The sequence below is a fragment of the Astatotilapia calliptera genome, chromosome 6 (genome assembly GCF_964374335.1).
Source record: "Astatotilapia calliptera chromosome 6, fAstCal68.1, whole genome shotgun sequence".
In the NCBI taxonomy this organism is placed as follows: Eukaryota; Metazoa; Chordata; class Actinopteri; order Cichliformes; family Cichlidae; genus Astatotilapia; species Astatotilapia calliptera.
In genome coordinates this window covers 39,753,706-39,774,835 of record NC_137427.1, presented here as the reverse complement: position 1 = coordinate 39,774,835, position 21,130 = coordinate 39,753,706, and the positions used below count along the sequence as shown (strand labels likewise).

Here is a 21,130-nt window from a genome sequence, read left to right as displayed (position 1 = left end):
TCTGAAGAAACTGCAGTGTGAATGCTTGAATCTGAATGTATGCACTGAAATGAATTAATTACTGAATTTAAGTTAAAAATCTTGAATGAGATTAAAAAAAACCCCGAATTTAACCTGAAAACAAAAGTGCTGAACTGCTAAAAGCTGAAGGTTACACAGAAGAAGAAGTTGGAAAAAAACTGGAAATGTTTTAATTGTAAATTAGAAAAACCTAAGAAATGAGAAAAGAACATTTAGAGTCAGAAAACATCTGAAAGAATATTAAAAAGTCATATTCTTTGAATCACTGAATGACTAAAATGTGATCCCTCCACTTGGACCCACACAGTTTAAAAAGTTTACATCTCTGAGCTTTGAAAGACAAGATGTTGGAAAAAGAACAACGATGGCGACGTTTTGGGGGTAAAATGATGGCTTTAACACTGTGGACACAGCAGCAGTTGAAAGAGAAGTGTTTAAGATGAATCTTGGCAGAGTGGCAGGCAGAGCTCGTTAAGCAGGCAGGTGTGAGCCTGGTTGCTATAGTGACCGCACCCAATGGCTCCATACACACGCACACAGACATGCACCTCACTTTTGCTGCTTAAAATGAACAGAAAAGTCAGGCCGAAACAAATCGCTCCCAAATGAAAAGTAAAAGTCGTATTGACGAAATTCTTTCACCGTGAGCGACAGCAATGTCTAGTCTACCTAATTCTCAGTTTTCATGCCTGTGGAGTTTATTATATGGACGTGGTGACAGTGTAAAAACACCATGCTCTTCTGATTTTCAAACCAACCTTCTGAGCCGTTTTAACATTAGAGTCTATGGAAGAGTTGGAGGGAGGAGGCTGTGCATTGGTGACATTTATGAAAGAACCATAACACCTAGGACAATAGTAAACACATTGGATGAAAGAGGACAGCCATGGCTACGTTTTGAGGGTAAAATCATACCTGTAGAGCAAACGCTGTGGACACAGCAGCAGTTTTAAAAAATATTTTAAGATTAATTTTTTTGCTCCTCTCACTCTAGCAGTTGAGCTGCCTCACTCTAGCCCCAACATTCCGTCCCATACACACCCATTATAAACTCTGAAACGGGTGAAAAAACATCATGAAACTTAAACTGGAACTGAAGAAAAAGTATAATAGATATTGAAAAGATAAATACAAGTTGAATAGTTGAATGTCTTGTCTTCGTTTTAAAGTTTGAATGGTGGCTCTATGTCAATGTATGTGGAAGTAGTAAGAGTTTAAAAATGAGTAAGTTGAATGAGGATTTGAAGGGTCTCCCCATTGAAATACATTATAAATTTTTGTTGAATAAAGTTGAATAAAATTAAAAATATAAATGTTAAAAATATGAAAAATAGAAGCAGTGTTGTCCAAAAGAATAGGAATCTAACGGTGTTTGAATGGTTTTTCTAAGTTGAACGGTTTTGAAGGAGTGAGATGCCAAAAAACGTACGGAATATATAATAATAATAATAATAATAATAAAGATTCGAATAACAATACTGTGAATGCTTTTCAAGCATTCACACTAATAATAAAGATTAGAATAACAATACTGTGAATGCTTTTCAAGCATTCACACTAATAACTAGAAAGTGCATTTTCTGAAGAAACTGCAGTGTGAATGCTTGAATCTGAATGTATGCACTGAAATGAATTAATTACTGAATTTAAGTTAAAAATCTTGAATGAGATTAAAAAAAACACCCGAATTTAACCTGAAAACAAAAGTGCTGAACTGCTAAAAGCTGAAGGTTACACAGAAGAAGAAGTTGGAAAAAAGCTGAAAATGTTTTAATTGTAAATTAGAAAAACCTAAGAAATGAGAAAAGAACATTTAGAGTCAGAAAACATCTGAAAGAATATTAAAAGGTCATATTCTTTGAATCACTGAATGACTAAAATGTGATCCCTCCACTTGGATCCACACAGTTTAAAAAGTTTACATCTCTGAGCTTTGAAAGACAAGATGTTGGAAAGAGAACAACGATGGCGACGTTTTGAGGGTAAAATGATGGCTGTAACACTGTGGAGACAGCAGCAGTTGAAAGAGAAGTGCTTAAGATGAATCTTGGCAGAGTGAGAGAGAGAGCTCGTTAAGCAGGCAGGTGTGAGCCTGGTTGCTATAGTGACCGCACCCAATGGCTCCATACACACGTACACAGACATGCGCCTCACTTTTGCTGCTTAAAATGAACAGAAAAGTCAGGCCGAAACAAATCGCTCCCAAATGAAAAGTAAAAGTCGTATTGACAAAATTCTTTCACCGTGAGCGACAGCAATGTCTAGTCTACCTAATTCTCAGTTTTCATGCCTGTGGAGCTTATTATATGGACGTGGTGACAGTGGAAAGACACCATGCTCTTCTGATTTTCAAACGAACCTTCTGAGCCATTTTAACATTAGAGTCTATGGAAGAGTTGGAGGGAGGAGGCTGTGCATTGGTGACATTTATGAAAGAACCATAACACCTAGTACAATAGTAAACACATTGGATGAAAGAGGACAGCCATGGCTACGTTTTGAGGGTAAAATCATACCTGTAGAGCAAACGCTGTGGACACAGCAGCAGTTTTAAAAAAGATTTTAAGATTAATTTTTTTGCTCCTCTCACTCTAGCAGTTGAGCTGTCTCACTCTAGCCCCAACATTCCGTCCCATACACACCCATTATAAACTCTGAAACGGGTGAAAAAACATCATGAAACTTAAACTGGAACTGAAGAAAAAGTATAATAGATATTGAAAAGATAAATACAAGTTGAATAGTTGAATGTCTTGTCTTCGTTTTAAAGTTTGAATGGTGGCTCTATGTCAATGTATGTGGAAGTAGTAAGAGTTTAAAAATGAGTAAGTTGAATGAGGATTTGAAGGGTCTCCCCATTGAAATACATTATAAATTTTTGTTGAATAAAGTTGAATAAAATTAAAAATATAAATGTTAAAAATATGAAAAATAGAAGCAGTGTTGTCCAAAAGAATAGGAATCTAACGGTGTTTGAATGGTTTTTCTAAGTTGAACGGTTTTGAAGGAGTAGGCTTTCAAAAAACGTACGGAAAAATAATAAAATATAACTAGAAAGTGCATTTTCTGAAGAAACTGCAGTGTGAATGCTTGAATCTGAATGTATGCATTGAAATGAAATAATTACTGAATTTAAGTTAAAAATTTTGAATGAGATAAAAAAAAAAAACCCGAATTTAACCTGAAAACAAAAGTGCTGAACTGCTAAAAGCTGAAGGTTACACAGAAGAAGAAGTTGGAAAAAAGCTGAAAATGTTTTAATTGTAAATTAGAAAACCCTAAGAAATGAGAAAAGAACATTTAGAGTCAGAAAACATCTGAAAGAATATTAAAAGGTCATATTCTTTGAATCACTGAATGACTAAAATGTGATCCCTCCACTTGGACCCACACAGTTTAAAAAGTTTACATCTCTGAGCTTTGAAAGACAAGATGTTGGAAAAAGAACAACGATGGCGACGTTTTGAGGGTAAAATGATGGCTTTAACACTGTGGACACAGCAGCAGTTGAAAGAGAAGTGTTTAAGATGAATCTTGGTACAGTGGCAGGCAGAGCTCGTTAAGCAGGCAGGTGTGAGCCTGGTTGCTATAGTGACTGCACCCAATGGCTCCATACACACGGACACAGACATGCACCTCACTTTTGCTGCTTAAAATGAACAGAAAAGTCAGGCCGAAACAAATCGCTCCCAAATGAAAAGTAAAAGTCGTATTGACAAAATTCTTTCACTGTGAGCGACAGCAATGTCTAGTCTACCAAATTCTCAGTTTTCATGTCTGTGGAGTTTATTATATGGACGTGGTGACAGTGGAAAGACACCATGCTCTTCTGATTTTCAAACGAACCTTCTGAGCCATTTTAACATTAGAGTCTATGGAAGAGTTGGAGGGAGGAGGCTGTGCATTGGTGACATTTATGAAAGAACCATAACACCTAGTACAATAGTAAACACATTGGATGAAAGAGGACAGCCATGGCTACGTTTTGAGGGTAAAATCATACCTGTAGAGCAAACGCTGCGGACACAGCAGCAGTTTTAAAAAAGATTTTAAGATTATTTTTTTTGCTCCTCTCACTCTAGCAGTTGAGCTGCCTCACTCTAGCCCCAACATTCCGTCCCATACACACCCATTATAAACTCTGAAACGGGTGAAAAAACATCATGAAACTTAAACTGGAACTGAAGAAAAAGTATAATAGATATTGAAAAGATAAATACAAGTTGAATAGTTGAATGTCTTGTCTTCGTTTTAAAGTTTGAATGGTGGCTCTATGTGAACGTATGTTGAAGTAGTAAGAGTTTAAAAATGAGTAAGTTGAATGAGAATTTGAAGGGTCTCCCCATTGAAATACATGGGAAATTTTTGTTGAATAAAGTTGAATAAAATTAAAAATATAAATGTTAAAAATGAGAAAAATACAAGCAATCATGTCCAAAAGAATAGGAATCTAATGGTGTTTGAATGGTTTTTCTAAGTTGAACGGTTTTGAAGGAGTAGGCTTTCAAAAAACGTACGGAATAGATAATAAAATATTATAATAATAAAGATTACAACAACAATACTGTGAATGCTTTTCAAGCATTCACACTAATAATAATAAAGATTAGAATAACAATACTGTGAATGCTTTTCAAGCATTCACACTAATAACTAGAAAGTGCATTTTCTGAAGAAACTGCAGTGTGAATGCTTGAATCTGAATGTATGCACTGAAATGAATTAATTGCTGAATTTTGAGTTAAAAATATTGAATGAGATAAAAAAAAACAAAAAAAAAAAAACGAATTTAACCTGAAAACAAAGGTGCTGAACTGCTAAAAGCTGAAGGTTACACAGAAGATGGAGTTGGAAAAAAACTGAAAATGTTTTAAATGTAAATTAGAAAACCCTAAGAAATGAGAAAAGAACATTTAGAGTCAGAAAACATCTGAATAAATATTAAAAGGTCATATTCTTTGAATCACTGAATGACTCAAATGTGATCCCTCCACTTTGATCCACACAGTTTAAAAAGTTTAAATGCCTGAGCTTTGAAAGATACGGTGTTGGAAAGAGAACAATAATGGCGACAATTTGAGGGTAAAATGATGGCTGTAACACTGTGGACATAGCAGCAGTTGAAAGAGAAGTGCTTAAGATGAATCTTGGTACAGTGGCAGGCAGAGCTCGTTAAGCAGGCAGGTGTGAGCCTGGTTGCTATAGTGACCGCACCCAATGGCTCCATACACACGTACACAGACATGCGCCTCACTTTTGCTGCTTAAAATGAACAGAAAAGTCAGGCCGAAACAAATCGTTCCCAAATGAAAAGTAAAAGTCGTATTGACAAAATTCTTTCACCGTGAGCGACAGCAGCTTCTAGTCTACTGAATTCTCAGTTTTCATGCCTGTAGAGTTTATTATATGGACGTGGTGACAGTGGAAAGACACCATGCTCTTCTGATTTTCAAACGAACCTTCTGAGCCATTTTAACATTAGAGTCTATGGAAGAGTTGGAGGGAGGAGGCTGTGCATTGGTGACATTTACGAAAGAACCATAACACCTAGGACAATAGTAAACACATTGGATGAAAGAGGACAGCGATGGCTACGTTTTGAGGGTAAAATCATACCTGTAGAGCAAACGCTGCGGACACAGCAGCAGTTTTAAAAAAGATTTTAAGATTAATTTTTTTGCTCCTCTCACTCTAGCAGTTGAGCTGCCTCACTCTAGCCCCAACATTCCGTCCCATACACACCCATTATAAACTCTGAAACGGGTGAAAAAACATCATGAAACTTAAACTGGAACTGAAGAAAAAGTATAATAGATATTGAAAAGATAAATACAAGTTGAATAGTTGAATGTCTTGTCTTCGTTTTAAAGTTTGAATGGTGGCTCTATGTGAACGTATGTTGAAGTAGTAAGAGTTTAAAAATGAGTAAGTTGAATGAGAATTTGAAGGGTCTCCCCATTGAAATACATGGGAAATTTTTGTTGAATAAAGTTGAATAAAATTAAAAATATAAATGTTAAAAATGAGAAAAATACAAGCAATGTTGTCCAAAATAATAGGAATCTAACGATGTTTGAATGGTTTTTCTAAGTTGAATGGTTTTGAAGGAGTAGGCTTTCAAAAAACGTACGGAATAGATAAAATATAATAATAAAGATTAGAAGAACAATACTGTGAATGCTTTTCAAGCATTCACACTAATAATAAAGATTAGAATAACAATACTGTGAATGCTTTTCAAGCATTCACACTAATAATAAAGATTAGAATAACAATACTGTGAATGCTTTTCAAGCATTCACACTAATAAAGATTAGAAGAACAATACTGTGAATGCTTTTCAAGCATTCACACTAATAATAATAATAATAAAGATTAGAAGAACAATACTGTGAATGCTTTTCAAGCATTCACACTAATAATAGTGGTAGATGAACATTTGACTCTAAAATGTATGTTTCAGGGTTCTTGGGTTGTTGATCCAGTGTTTTCAGTTTGTTTATGTTCACTGTTTATAGTCCATGTGTTTCCTGTCTTAGTGTGGTAACCTTCTGACTATGTGCATTATGTCTAGTTCCACGTCCTGTTGTGATTAGTTACATTAAGTTCAGCTGTGTACTCAACACTCTCTTATCACCATCATCATTAGCCTGTGTATTTAAGTCCTCAGTTTCCCTCAGTTCCTTGTCTTGTCATTGTAGTTGTCAATTCCGCATGTGTATTTCAGTTCAGTTTGTCCCTGCTTCGTCTCCGCTGCCAGACGTTTCCGCACCTGCTGGTCCTGCTTCATCTCCACCACCCACAGCTCCCATGCCATCGCCTGTAGCTCCTCCACCCGCGACTCCCACATCGTCACCTGCAGCTCCTCTACCCGCAGCTCCCACGCCATCGCCTGCAGGATCCACCTCGTCTGGTCCTGCATGCCAGCCACCTGCCAAGCTGCCCAACAGCCTCCATTCACAGCTTGCCCTGTGTCACTGCCATTTTCTATGCGGGCCGTCCTCTGGATTGGCTCTAGCGCTGCTGTTGGCCATGGGGCTGCCCGACTGAACTGATTCATCTCAGCTGCTGGCAACGGTGCAGTCCTACTGAACTGATTCATCTCAGCTGCTGGCCATGGGGCTGCCCACCTGAACTGATTCAACTCAGCCGCTGGCCACGTGGCAACCCACCAGAACTAATCAATTTTAGACAGCCTTCGTTCTCATCATGCAGAAAGTAACAAATAATCTGCCAAGTGTGTGTGTCTAACTAGAAGCAATAGCGTTTGAAAGACACCATTGATCTGTTATTTATATTTGGTCCACATAGTGTGGAGGGTTAATAGCACTACTATGAGAGCGTACAATGGACAATAAATCATTTTTGTTTCAACAAATGGGCTATAAGAAATGTACAAATTAGTTACTCGGCAATGGGGAAGGTGTAATATAATTAGCTCACAAATTAGCCTATAATTAGCTCATTTGCCTAATTATAGGCCAACTTCCAACCTTCCTTTTATCTAAAAAAAAATTGTGAAAGAGTAGTGGTAAAACAGCTAACTTATCATCTGAAGAGGAATGGAGTTTTTTCCTATCTGTGCTAGGATCAATTCTGTTTCCATTATATATTGTTCTCTTACGCAATATCAATAAAAGGCATAGCATACATTTTCACTCCTATGCAGGTACCCAGCTTTATCTAGCCACAAACCAGATGATACACATCAATTAGTTAAACTATAGGACTGCCTTAAGACACAAAGGCCTGGATGATCTCTAATGCTTCTAAATTCATATAAAACTAAAACTCCTAAATATCTTTGAATTTTTGAACAGGATATGACCTGCAATTTGCATATTAAATTAACATGTAGGATTCCTTTCTTTCATATACACAATGTTTCTAAATTAGAAACATCTTTTCTCAGGGTGATCCTGAAAAACGAGGTCAGGCAAGGTTAGACTTCTTGACTACTGGAATTCATTATTATCAGCAGAGGCGGAGCCAGACATTTGAAACACCCGGGGCTTAGCCCTAAAGGGTAGTATGCATGTGGTATTTTTATTTTTTTTATTTTTTTTTTTTTTGGGGGGGGGGGGGGGTTAGAAATGACTGAAAGATTAATAGGCTCTGTTTTGAGTTTTGTTCAAAAAAGAATGACTTCATATAGGGAAAAATATATATCACATGTGCAGGACATCTTAAACTAGTTTTTTAATTAAGCAGCAAGGCAGAACAAAGTCGGGGCTGTATCAAGACACAGGGACTAAACCCCAATTCAACCAGACCCAGAACTGATCCGGAATTAAAACAGGACTACAACAGTTCAAAATCAGGACTACTGAGGACTTAACCAAGACAGAACCAGAATCAGAACTAGATGATAGTAGCACTAAAAATCATCATAGACCTGCACTACACTTATTTTTTAATTCCACCAAAGTCCACTATTTAGATTGAGAAAAGTTTATATAATTATTTATCCTTGTTGTGCGAACAAGCCTGCATAACTTAATAAATATAGAATTTGAAAAATAGCAAACCTAAAAAGAAACACTAGGTACGAGATACATGAGGACCTATGATACGCTGATACTTTTGGCAAATGACCATTTGACTAACATGTGTGTCTCACCTGCTCTTGTTCATCTCTGTTCTGTCCTCATTCTCCATCTCCCTCTCTGTTCCTCTCTCTCCCTCTTTGTGCTGACAATCATCAAATATACAGTTGAAACCACATATTTATGTACTGTTCAGATCAAAACACAAACACTTTTTAATTGTAACATCAAATCGGACTAAATGTTTATTTTTTTAGATTGATAAATATAAAAAACATATTTGTTAACTTTAAGAGTAAAGAGAGAAACTATCTGTATTTCTTAATTGCAAATGGCACCAAATTGTATTCAAACTGAGCCACACTTATGGAGCTCCACAGTTCTTTTCCTGGTGTTTTGGTTGACATCTCTTGATTTTCCCATTTCAAAAAAACAGGCTCTGTGTTTTGCCTTATATGCATCCACAGCTGTGCCACCAGTTTACTCACATGGACTCTACTAACCTATCAGAAGCTTCTTCAGCTCAGAATGGAATCATCTGGAGTTTCTTACTAATTAACAATAAACTTAATGTATATGTACTCCTAATTTTGATCAAAGTGATAAAAAATAGACAGCTCTGTCTCTCTTTATTCTGACATTTAACTAATTCAAAAGATATTTCAATATTTATCTAAAACAAAAGTTTACTCTAAATTGATGTTGTACAGTAAAAATGTTTTATGTTTTCTCCCTAAAGTGTATGTAAATATCTGGTTACAAATGTGAATATCCTGCTGTGTACTGAAATCCCTCTTGTTTTGCATAGAAATATACTGAACAACATACAAAGCATAATATATAAAATAACATTTACCTGAGTTTTTTCTTTGAAAGAACCCTCTAATGTCCATTCTTATATTTCAGTACATAACTGAAACCGATTTAGTCGGGGAGGGTAAGAACTGAAAATATGAAATAAACACACGTAAGCTAAGACTCTAAAAAATAGCATTTGTTCGGCTTTTCATTTCGCCATTTGTTGATTCACTCGAAGAGCGAGTAACGTAATATTGGTCAAGTGATCAGTTTGATATCAATCTTTCGTGATGCACCGTCATATTTACATTATTTGTACGGTATGAATGATTTTCTTTGGTAACTGGTCAAACTTAAGCTCTCCTTAGTATGGCTGGCTCCGTTTCTCCAACAGCGCACACAGGCAGCAGCTGCCCCGCCCCCTCGCTCAGTCACTTAGTGCCTGAGCTCGGATCATACCAATATCAGGGGGGATTCACGCACAGTCGTAAATTCCCACAGTGTGCACTATGTGCTTCGAATATTGTGTGTACTTTTTGTTTTATACAGTTGTCAGCCAGACATCTAACTATGAAAAAATTACACTCCAAAAGACCCCGGGCTTCTGACAAAACAACCCGGGCTTAAGCCCAGTAAGCCACCCCCACGCTCCGCCCCTGATTATCAGGCTGTCCTAAAGACTCCTTTAAAAGCCTTCCGTTGATCCAAAATACTGCAGAAAGAGTAGGGGATGAGAACTAGAAATGGAGAGCTATTTTTGACAAATCATAAAAGTTAGGACTAGATCAGGTGAACATGAATCCTCCCTTAGTTATGCTGCAGTAGCTCTAGGCTACTTAGATACCATTAATTGCTGCCTCTCTTCCACAGCATGTCTTTTGTCCGGTCTTCCCCACTCTCATCCCCTATGGTCGCGGCAGATGGCTGCCCCTTCATGAGCTGGGTTCTGCTACAGGTTTCTTCCTGCTTAAAAGCAAGTTTTTCCTTCCCACTGTCACACTGTCTTTTAAAAAGACTAAAGCTTCATTTTTTAACAATCTTAGCCTTATTCTCTAACTGAAGACCCTCACCTAAAATGGCCACCACCTCATCGTCCTGGATGACCTCCAGCGATCCTGACACGACGAAGCAAAGGCTGTCCACGCTCTCTCCAGCATGATAGATAAGGTCACCAGGGGCACTGTGGATGGTCTGAAACTCCATGGCCAGAGCCCGCAGGCAGCCATCACTGGCCAGGCGAAATGCCGGGTGTTCCTTAAACACCTTCCTGTTGAGGTGGACACAGATGTCTGCTCGCATGTCCTTTGGACAAATCTGCAGCACCTGCAAACAGAGTTAGACCAAGGTGACGTCACACAGAGCCAGATAAATAATGATCATTGCTAAAATGTCATCAGTAGTTATATTCAGGATTTCCTAAGCTGACGTGAAAACAGAAATACAGTTAATGCAGACATAATGATGCTGCCCTTTTTATGCTTCATTTCCATGCTGATGAACTACATTCTACTTACTGTTCACCAGCAGTTCACCAGCAACTTTTGAAACTTATGAAATCCTTGAGATTGTTTTTCACTGTATCATCAAAACATTTAAAAACTAATATCAATAAAAACTGAAGTTGCACATGGAATAAACATTGTTCCACTGCCAAACCTTTTGGTCATGACTGCCTGAAGTATTGACTAAGTACAGGATTGGCTGTGGCACCTTCCTGATGTATTCATGGATCTTTGTTGTTTTATCCTGGACAACAAAGACACTAACTAGTTCTTGGCCTCCTTCCTTCTCTTTAGCATACAGTCTCAAGATGCTCGATTTAGGGTTTATACCCTCCATGCATGGTAATCAGCTTTGTTGTCTTGATGTCAGTGGCTTCTATGTCCTCCTTTGGCCATATTATTATTCCAGCAAGGTATCCGGTGGCCAGTGGGGCATAAGTGTCGATTGCCCAGATCTTGTTCATTCCATTCAGCTGACTGCTCAGGACTTGTCTTACTCTTTGCAGGTATTTAGTGGTTGCAGTTTTCGTAGCAGCCTCTTCATGGAAATATATTGTGATTTATTTGTGCAGAAGAGTATGAATGGTTCCATCCATCCATCCATCCATTCGCTTCCGCTTATCCTTTTCAGGGTCGCGGGGGGCGCTGGAGCCTATCCCAGCTGTCATAGGGCGAGAGGCAGGGTACACCCTGGACAGGTCGCCAGTCTGTCGCAGGGCCAACACACAGGGACAGACAACCATTCGCACTCACATTCATTTGCACATTCACACCTAGTGACAATTTGGATTTTCCAATTAACCTATCCCCACAAGCTGCATGTCTTTGGACGGTGGGAGGAAGCCGGAGTACCCGGAGGGAACCCACGCAAACACCGGGAGAACATGCAAACTCCACACAGAAAGACCCCGGCCTGGTGTTGGAAATGAATGGTTCCATTTTTTCAAAACTAACTTAAAAATTTAAGAATTCTGGTTTCAGTTTGGTTGGGCAGTGATGGTACTGCTAAAACTGTAGCTATAACTGTATAGAAGCAAAAATTCATAATAAATAAAAATACAACCACAACCAGCTGTTTCACTTCCAATAACACAATGATTTGGACTGAATTCTTACCTTGTCAGTATCAATGCCTCTTGACATGGACCAGGTGGACACAATGTAGTCCATCACACGCTCACTCAAGCCTTTAGGGACCTGGTAGAGCTTGAGGAAGTCTCTCACACTGTTGAGCATCTCATGGTACCTGTTGGTGTTGGCATACATCTGCTGGAAGATGGTGGTGACGTTACCAAAAATGGTGGCATACAGCAGCGCTGTAAACAGAGGACAAAAAACATTAAGTTCTTATACTTCTCTACAAAACCTACTGTTACATTGTAGATGTTATATTGTCAAACCTGTCTTTATTATTCACAAAACAGAATTTCAGTGTCGCAGCAATCACTTCAGTCACTTGTAGATGTGCTCAAATACCATATTATAAGATATGAAATGCTAAAAACTTATTGTGTTACAGAATAAGTTTAAACAGAAAATACAAAAATGTGAAGACCATACGAAAGTCCAGTATGAGATGCATGAAATGCCTTTATCCATTAACTATCTAATTCCATTGACCACTGCCACAGTCATGCGAATAAACTCTGCTTAAGCTGACAGAGGACTCTGAAGAGTCTTTTGATTCAAACAACGACAAATTACTCTGATAAATAATATGAAGGCGTCACATCAGAGCATAGAAGATCTAACTCATCAGTCCAGGAATCTGCAATCAATTTTCACTTACAGCCCTGTGACTGCTCTGTCAATGACGAGGATGCACACATCCTTGACAGGGAGGAATGCTGGTTGAGGCCATTTATATGAAAAGGGAAAGACCGTCTCTGAATCGCAGAGGGGGCCAAAGGGTACATCTTTCACCATCTCCCAATGCAGTGACTGCATCCTCTCTGTCAATGGCGCCCATGGCCATTGATCAATGGTCACTGATCAATGGTCAGTGGTCACTAACATATTAATGACCATGAAACTGACCTCACGGCCCACTTTTAATCAGTGGTGCTAGGTTGGGTAGGAAATTTCTATCCATAGCAATGCTAGAATACTTGTACAAGTTGTCTGAAATTTCTGAAACTCCTCATTATATCAGCTACAAATAGCTCCTCATTTAGCTCCTAGTTCAAAGAGATTGAAGTGAAAGATAATAAAAAGTGACAGGTTTTTGAAAGTTTTTTTGAAATCAACAGCAGAGAAAAGACCAGATTTGTAAAAGCACATCAACATGTTGTGTGATTCACTTAATAGACCTCAAAACACTCTTTGAAATAACAATGACAAAGAAGTGTTCCGGAAAGAAACATAATTTCAGTTTTATCATCTGTTTACTTTCTGTTAATCAGGCACTTAAATGTAAATGCTCAATAGTTGCAACTGATTTTTTATGGTTTAAGGTTTTTGTTCAGTGAAATCACAGTAGAGGACGGTGCAGAAGTTTAGTAATCTTACAGCATTGAAAGGTTTGAATCTCCTTGTTGACTCTGGCCTTTTTTTGTGGAGTTTTAATGTTCTTACTGTGTCTGTGTGGGTGCTCTGGCTTCCTCCCACAGTCCTAACATATGCTTATAACATATACCAAGTTAACTGGGGATTCTAAATTGATCATCATTTTTGTTATAAAGCGCCGTGTGACTGTTTTTAACTGTGGCTTGTGTACTACATTACAGGACTGGCATTCATTTTGTGCTGTAAATCATACAGAGACATTCATTTCCCAGCCCAGACTAACATATTAAAAAAGACAAAATCTCTGATTAGCTATTCTCACCTCATGTAAGTGATCATTTGAGAGGTGCTCTAAGCAAGAGGACATTTCTAGCAAACAGGCTTTTTTTTTTACTCTAAAGATGTTTCTTTGGAAAGTTCTGTTGTATTTCCTACAAGGTAATGAACGTGTGCACTGGTGTTTCTCTGTATAAAAAAATTAACCTTTAGCAAATCCACAGCTCAGCCCATCAGTTGAGCCCATACAGTCTATCCCTGACTCAGCTGCTCTCCCTCACTGCCTGTCAGCAGTATGCACTCTGGGTCATCAGATCAATGCCGACCCCATCCAGCATGCAGCAGGAGCCTGCTGTCATCCACTATGAACACAGTCAAAGTGTGGAGCTGACCGCAGCATAGAGAACTTGCTGTGACCTCCCGAAAGGTTACTGTGCAGCCTCAGCACAGAGGTGGAGCTGAGTTGGTGTTAAAACAATAACAGCAGGTTCAGAACAGATGCCAGGTCTATAGGTCCACTACTGAGCTGTTGTGCGCAGCAGTTAAGATGTTTCTTATTTTGTAACATTAATTTATTCACAAACACACTCAAAGCTGAAACTTCTCTCCCATCTACCAAAGCAGTCAAGCTGCTTTAAAAAAAAAAACTTAACTAACTTAACTAGTTAACTTCATGTTAAATGACTGTTAACAAACCTGTCTTCTGTGCCTTTTTCAAGTTTCAAGCCTTCCCTATGTCTATTCCTCGCCACTTCCCAATTCTTATGTACAGTCGTGTAAATATTTGTGATAGGTCATGTTGGGTTATTGTGGATTTGGGTGTCTTCTCACTTGGAGTTCTTCTCACTGAATAAAACATGTGTGATTTGATCGCTGAGTTTACTGAGCCTGCTTTTGGGTCCTTTTAGTTGCGCAGGCCTCTGGGCTGCCCTGTGACAGTACAGACTGGTCAAGCCATGGACCCAACAGACCCAGTTCGCTCTGCAATTGCCAAGCAAGGTGTGTAATTAGGACAATATGAACAGGTTCTACAACATCTAACTGAACAATGTAAATCTATTGGGGGTAAGCAGGATGAGATCTTACCCAACATTTGGGAATGACAAACTGCAACTCACCCCGAGCTGGTTCTGTGCTGAACCAGGGGAGGAGCACTGGCTTAGGCTGAAGTGTTTCTCACGTTCTGTCCAGTTTCCATGTGTCCGTATGATGCTATTCTGGGTGAGTTTAAAAAGACCTTTTCTCATCTTGCTTTTGAGGGCAGTGCGGCAAAGAGATTAAATTAAATTAAATTAAATCTCAGGCAGGGAAACGCAGTACAGCAGAATTTATTATTGATTTTTGCACCGTGGGGTTTTCCATCATACCCTGAATGATCAGATGCAGGACCACCTGGCTTCCTGTGATGAGCTGGCCACATTCAAGGATTTGGTTGAGAGGAACTACTGAACCTAGTGATCTTTCTTCCTTTCCGCTCCCATTTCTCGTTCCGGTCCAGCTCCTTTGGCAGTTACTTCTGAAGAAAGGAAAAGGTACGAGGTATGGGGATACGGGTAGGCGGATCCACGGTTAGCTCTAAGCCCTGTCTAATGCTCCCTGTGACTATTAGCTTGCCCCGTGTGTCTCACTCATTGAATGCGCTCATAGATTTGGGCACTGAGCAGAGCTTAATCGACTTCGATTTCGTCAGTGAGCTTTGCCTTCCACTCACAAGACCCTCTGCAGTTTGCATACCAGCCCCACTTAAGGGGTGGACAATGCAGTGATACATCTGCAGCAGAGAGCGTATTCCTCCCTCAACAGACACAACACCACAGTTCGGATAATGTTCTTTGACTTCTCTAGTGCCTTCAACACCATCTAGCCTGGGCTGCTGAGAGAGAAGTTGGAGGACATGCAGGTAGAGGCTCCACTGGTCCAGTGGATCAGCGACTACCTGACAGGCAGACCACAGTTTGTGAGACTGCAGAGCTGTGTGTCAGAGAGTCTGAACAGCAATATTGGAGCACTCCGGGGAACTGTTCTGTCCCCTTTCCTCTTCACCATCTATAGGGCCGACTTCAAGTACATCACAGACACTTGTCTCCTCCAGAAATTCTCTGATGACACGGCCATTATTGGAAGTGTGGGCATGGGAAGGGAAGAGAAGTACAGAGGACTGATCAATCGTGAGGTGGTGTGAGGTGAGCCGCCTGCAGATGAATGTGGCCAAAACAAAGGAGCTGATGGAGGACTTCTGAAGAAACAGATCCTGCATTGGTGAGACTGACGTCGAAATAGTCACATCCTACAAGTATCTGGGAGTTCATCTGGATCACAAGCTGGAGTCGTCTGCCAACACAGAAGCTGCCTACAAAAAGGGTTTGAGCTGATTTTACTTCCTATGAAGGCTCAGATCCTTATGCGGCAAGCTGCTCTATACGTTTTATCAGTCTGTTGTTGGGAGCACCATCTTCTTTGCTGGGGTGTGCTGAGGTGCGGGCATCAAAGAGAAGGACACAAAAAGACTGAACAAAGTCATCAGGAAGGCTGAGTCTGTTGCTAGCATGAAGCTTGCCACCCTGGAGGTGGTGATCAGTAACAAAATGCTGGGAAGAGTGCTGGCAATCATGGACAATGACTCCCACCCACTCCATAACACACTGGACAATCTGAAGAGCAGTTTCAGCAACATGTTCCTTCAACCTTGCTGCCTGAGGGAATGTTACAGGAGGTCGTTCCTTCCCACTGCTATCGGAATCTTTAATTTATCTACGTGGATCAGATCCACACATGTGGAACAGCATTAATCACACCTCAATGCACCCTGGTCACTTTTGTACACCATGACATATTTTCACACATATTTGTCTTTTTATATTTATATGTATATTTATGTTTATACCTATATCTCTATATTTATCTATTTATCTTAATATATATCTATCATAACTCTGTTTCTACACTCCTATTATATGAGTGCTTGTTGTTTGTTGTAAACATGCTGATATGACAACTTAATTTCCCTAAGTTTCTCCGATTCTGATTCCCTTGAATCACTCACCTTTTCCACATTCAGGTTACTAGACGCTCTATCATTCTAGGTTTCCCATAGTTAGAGAAACACAATCCCCACATAGGTCGTAAAATCTCTGTGTGGGCTCTGTTTTACAATGCTTGCTTGAAAACCGTCTTCATGTTAAAGCCGAAAAATGTAAGTGTGGTACTTTCCCATGAATCCCTGGCTAAGTCTGTGTTCCCCGCATGCTTCAAGAAATCCACAATCATCCCTTTGCCCAAGAACAACAAGCCCTCATGCCAGAATGACTACCGGCCAGTTGCACTGACTTCAGTGGTTACGGAGGTGTGCGAGACGCTGTTCAAGAACATTATCTCTTCCTCCATCCCAAACACCACAGATCCGCTCCAGTTCGCCTACTGACCCAACAGATCCACAGAGGATGCCATCGCCCATGTCCTGCACACCACCCTTAGCCACGTGGACAAGAAACAGAGTAACTATGTGAGACTGCTGTTTTTTGATTACAGTTCAGCGTTTAACACAAGAGTGCCCAGTAGACTGTTCACTAAGCTAAAGGATCTAGGACTCAACAGTCGTCTGTGTGCATGGGTGTTGGACTTCCTCACTGGCAGAACTCAGGTGGTGAGGGTGGGCAGGTGCATCTCGAACAGCATCACCATCAGCACGGGAGCGCCACAGGGGTGTGTACTGTCGCCAGTGCTTTACTCCCTCTATACTTCAGACTGTGTGGCCACCAGTGTTGGTCAAGTTACTTGAAAAAAGTAATCATCAACTAATTACTGATTACTTCCCAAAAAGTAATCCCGTTACTTTACTGATTACTTATTTACAAAAGTAATCAGTTACTTAGTTACTTATTTACTTTTTAAAACATGATTTATCCCCTAAATAGGTAATAAAGCAATAGATCTTTTAGTCCAATTCTACTTTTACTGCATAATCCATCATATAAAATGTAATCAAATGAAAAAGTCTCTTTTTAAACTTGTTTTATTTGTTTAACATTTAAACCTAATTTCTGCATTTTCCAGCATATAAAATAAAATAGTTTTTTGTGTTTACACTCACTCTATCAAATAGATGCATGTAAAACACAGCAGAAAATAAATAAAATCAAAGACTCAGCGGTCCTGTTGCTCTATTTTCACCTGTAAAGCAGGAGTGGGGTAGGCGGAGGTTTGCCCTGGTGCAGGTGTGCCGCAGCGGTCAGTGGAAGGATACGGCAGTTTCTCTGTGAATTACACATTGCTGTGGCAGCGTACTGTCGGTGCTTACTCAGACATTTAGGGTTTTTTTCGCTGTAAAAAGAAGTTTTCTTCCCACGCAGTGAGCAGCGGACGCTAATGTTTTTATCACTTTTTACAGAATCAAACTCAAAGTAAGGTCAGTACTTCCACGCTTTAAACGCTGCACGCTCATACTCTCTCCCGCACTCGTTATATTATCCATTTTTGATCTGCACACAGCTGTCGCCACGAATGTCGCACTCGCTTACGTCATTGACATGAGACACTCTCGCAAAAAAATCATGGTTTTAGTAACGCAGTAACGCACCGTGCTTACGGGAAAGTAACAGTAATCTAATGACCTTTTCTGCAATAGTAATCCCTTACTTTACACGTTACTCAAAAAAAGGAATCAGATTACAGTAACGCGTAGCCCATCTCTGGTGGCCACCCATGGCTCCAATACCATTGTGAAGTTTGCTGATAGCACAGTGGTGTTGGGCGGCCTACATGGATAAAGTGGATCTCCTCAGACCTGGCATGGTCTGCCCACATTCAGGTCTAATCCAAAAAGGCTAGGCAGTGCCTGTATCATCTCCGACAACTGAGGAAGTTCAGGGTCTCTCCAGGGATCCTCAGGACTTTCTATACAGGCACTGTGGAGAGCATCCTCCATCACATCACATCCTGGTATGGGAGCAGCTGTGTCAGAGAACTGATCCATATGGCAGAACGCTGCTGCAGGGAAATTGAAGGCACCATCCGTCTCACTCTCAGAGAGGAACCAGACCCTGGCACAGGTCTACCCAATCTTCAATATGTACCACGATCTACCCATGGAGCTGCCCTCCATTGGGTCACCCAGGTGTGAGTTGAACAACTTCGCTATTAAAACATCATTTCTGGTGGGTGTCATTGGTTTTCCAAAGGAGCACATTTTGTTCCGTCACATAAGCTACCTACAGCCACTGAGACCCCCCTGGATAGGAACGCTATTAGTTGAAAACTTGCCATATTTTTGCATGGTGCACAGTTTGTCCTCAATAAATTTGAGGAAACTACACAAATTGTAAATGAAAGAACAAAAGTCAGACCTAAAGCAGCAAATGAGCAGTATCTGAAAGACAAAAATTCAACAAAGACCTAAGTGACTATCAAGAAACATTTCTTAAAGAATTGAAATAGGGAGAAAAAGCTAGGCTATGTCACAATACAGAAAAGATGGACTGAAAATCAGTGGCAACAAGTTATGGAGTGATTAATACAAATTAGAAATTTTTGGTTCATTGTTAATATTTACAGAGGACATCAGGAGAGATGTACAAGATTGAGTGTTTACACCAATCTAATATAGTGAATGCGCTGTTATGGATGGGGCTGCATTTCAGCAAGTGGTGCTGGGGATTATAAATGCAGTGGCTTAATTTTTCAATATGACAAAGATCCGAAACACACTGCCAGTGCAGAAAAATTTGGATAGAGAAACACAAAATGGAATGATATTGGTCACGCAGTGACTCCACGGAGCTCAGGCTTCAACATTATTGAAGGGATCATTTTGACAGAAAACAAGTAAAGGCATTCAACCACCAAAGAACAGCTTTGGAATTACCTTTTTCCCAAAGATTGTTTCAAAAAATTACATGAAAGCGAAAGAGAGAAAGAAAGTTAAGGCTATGAAGGAATAAAGAATAAAGGATACAAATCTAGAATTGACTTTCAAGTTCATTAGGAAACGTTTTTGATTATGTCAAACATACTGTATTTTGATGTATGCTTTTCCATGTTTCAAGAAATTGCTGGACCTATTTACCATTTTTCTAGCAAAATACATAGAAATGGAGATGGCTCAAAACTTTTGCACATACATTTATCAGTATGAATGCATGTGTGTTTTTCACATTGGGCCATGTAGGTTTGTCCCCCCCCCCTTTAATAATAACATCTTCATTCACTGAATTTTGTGTTTATCTTTGTGAAATACTTAAATCTGTTTGATGATCTCAAACATTTAAGTGTGGTAAATATACCAAAAACAAATTTGGGAAATCATGAAGGGGACAAACACTTGTTCACACCACTGTAGATGGCTTCTTGCACTCCTCTTTTAAGCCATCTATCTTCTTCTTCTTATCCTTTAGATGCAGATAGACAGCTGAATTTTGTCTTGTTGAAGTGGCTCTTCTATGTTGTGCCATGGGTTTACTGAGTGGCTGTTTCTTTTCTCCAGTGTATGTCCGAGCCTCACCGTACTGCATAGCATACACTATTTTGTTTGTATGCTATGCAGCTATTTTGTTTAGCTTGCGTTTGGGAGTTTTCTCCTTGGGATTAACCAGTTTTTGTCTGAGGGTGTTGCTGGGTCTGAAGTACACTGGGATGTCATGCGTGAATAAAATTCTCTTGAGTTTCTCTGATAAACCTGATAAACAAAGAATGACAGTGTTGTTCCGTTTGTCATTCTGTTTGCCCAAAGTTGGTGTCAGACCTTCTCTCCTGTGCATCTTTGCTGATTTGATGAAGGCCCAGTTGGGTTTAACAGTTTTCTTTAGATGTGTGTGTTCCTTTTCTTTCCCTTCTGGCTTAGAGGGAGCGTTTTCTACCCAGTGTTGCAGGGTCCTTATTACTGCAAATTTGTGTTCCACAAGGTAGTGGGAGTCAAAGAGTAGGTACTGGTCTGTGTCTGTGGGCTTCGGGTAAACTTCAGTGTTAAGGTTTCCATTCTCCTCAATGTGCACTGCAAAAATGGCAAACTATTATTCTGTAACTACTGTACTCTGTACCACCATTTGGTTTTAGAGCTAAAGAAGATTCTTGGTTGAGAGATGAAATGTCCTCAAGAAACTTAAAGAAATTTCATGATGAGGTTCTTTCCAAGCTCCTTAGGCTACATAAAATGGTGAATCTCTTGGTATTATCACAGAAGTGATGAACAGATTTCAGTCCAGCATCTCTGATGTAGATATCACAGATGTAGAATGTTCTGGAAAGGAAATTAACCATCTATTTTTGTCTTTCCTGCAGATTCCAACCTGATATTGCAGTTAGCATTATAACTCTCTCACTCGTATTCCTAATGACCCAAACTGATTCTCCAGAGGCTTTCAGCCACTTTGTGGACAAGAAAGGTGTGCTAATTACAGCTTTCATTCCTTTCGTTCCTTGTGAATTCTAATAGGAAACCAAATGGTCTACCCAGACCAGACTGCTTGGTAGCTTCAATATAGTCTCAGT

The 21,130-nt window shown here is 39.6% G+C and overlaps 1 protein-coding gene and 1 long non-coding RNA gene across 2 annotated transcripts in view; both read right to left on the bottom strand.

Annotated features, from left to right (window-relative positions):
• The window catches only part of kcnh1b (potassium voltage-gated channel, subfamily H (eag-related), member 1b), a 237,164-nt gene that overhangs the window by 180,041 nt on the left and 35,993 nt on the right, over positions 1-21,130 (bottom strand). The window contains exons 8-9 of the mRNA XM_026172009.2: positions 11,984-12,183; positions 10,436-10,688 (exon numbers count right to left, since the gene is read on the bottom strand). Coding sequence (XP_026027794.1) covers positions 10,436-10,688; positions 11,984-12,183 — 453 coding nt within the window. The remainder of the gene's footprint in view (positions 1-10,435; positions 10,689-11,983; positions 12,184-21,130) is intronic.
• Positions 8,099-10,413, bottom strand: LOC145429255 (uncharacterized). Its single transcript, XR_013909492.1, has 2 exons — positions 9,424-10,413; positions 8,099-8,712 (listed from the first exon to the last, which is right to left on the bottom strand). It is a non-coding gene; the product is annotated as an uncharacterized LOC145429255 (long non-coding RNA).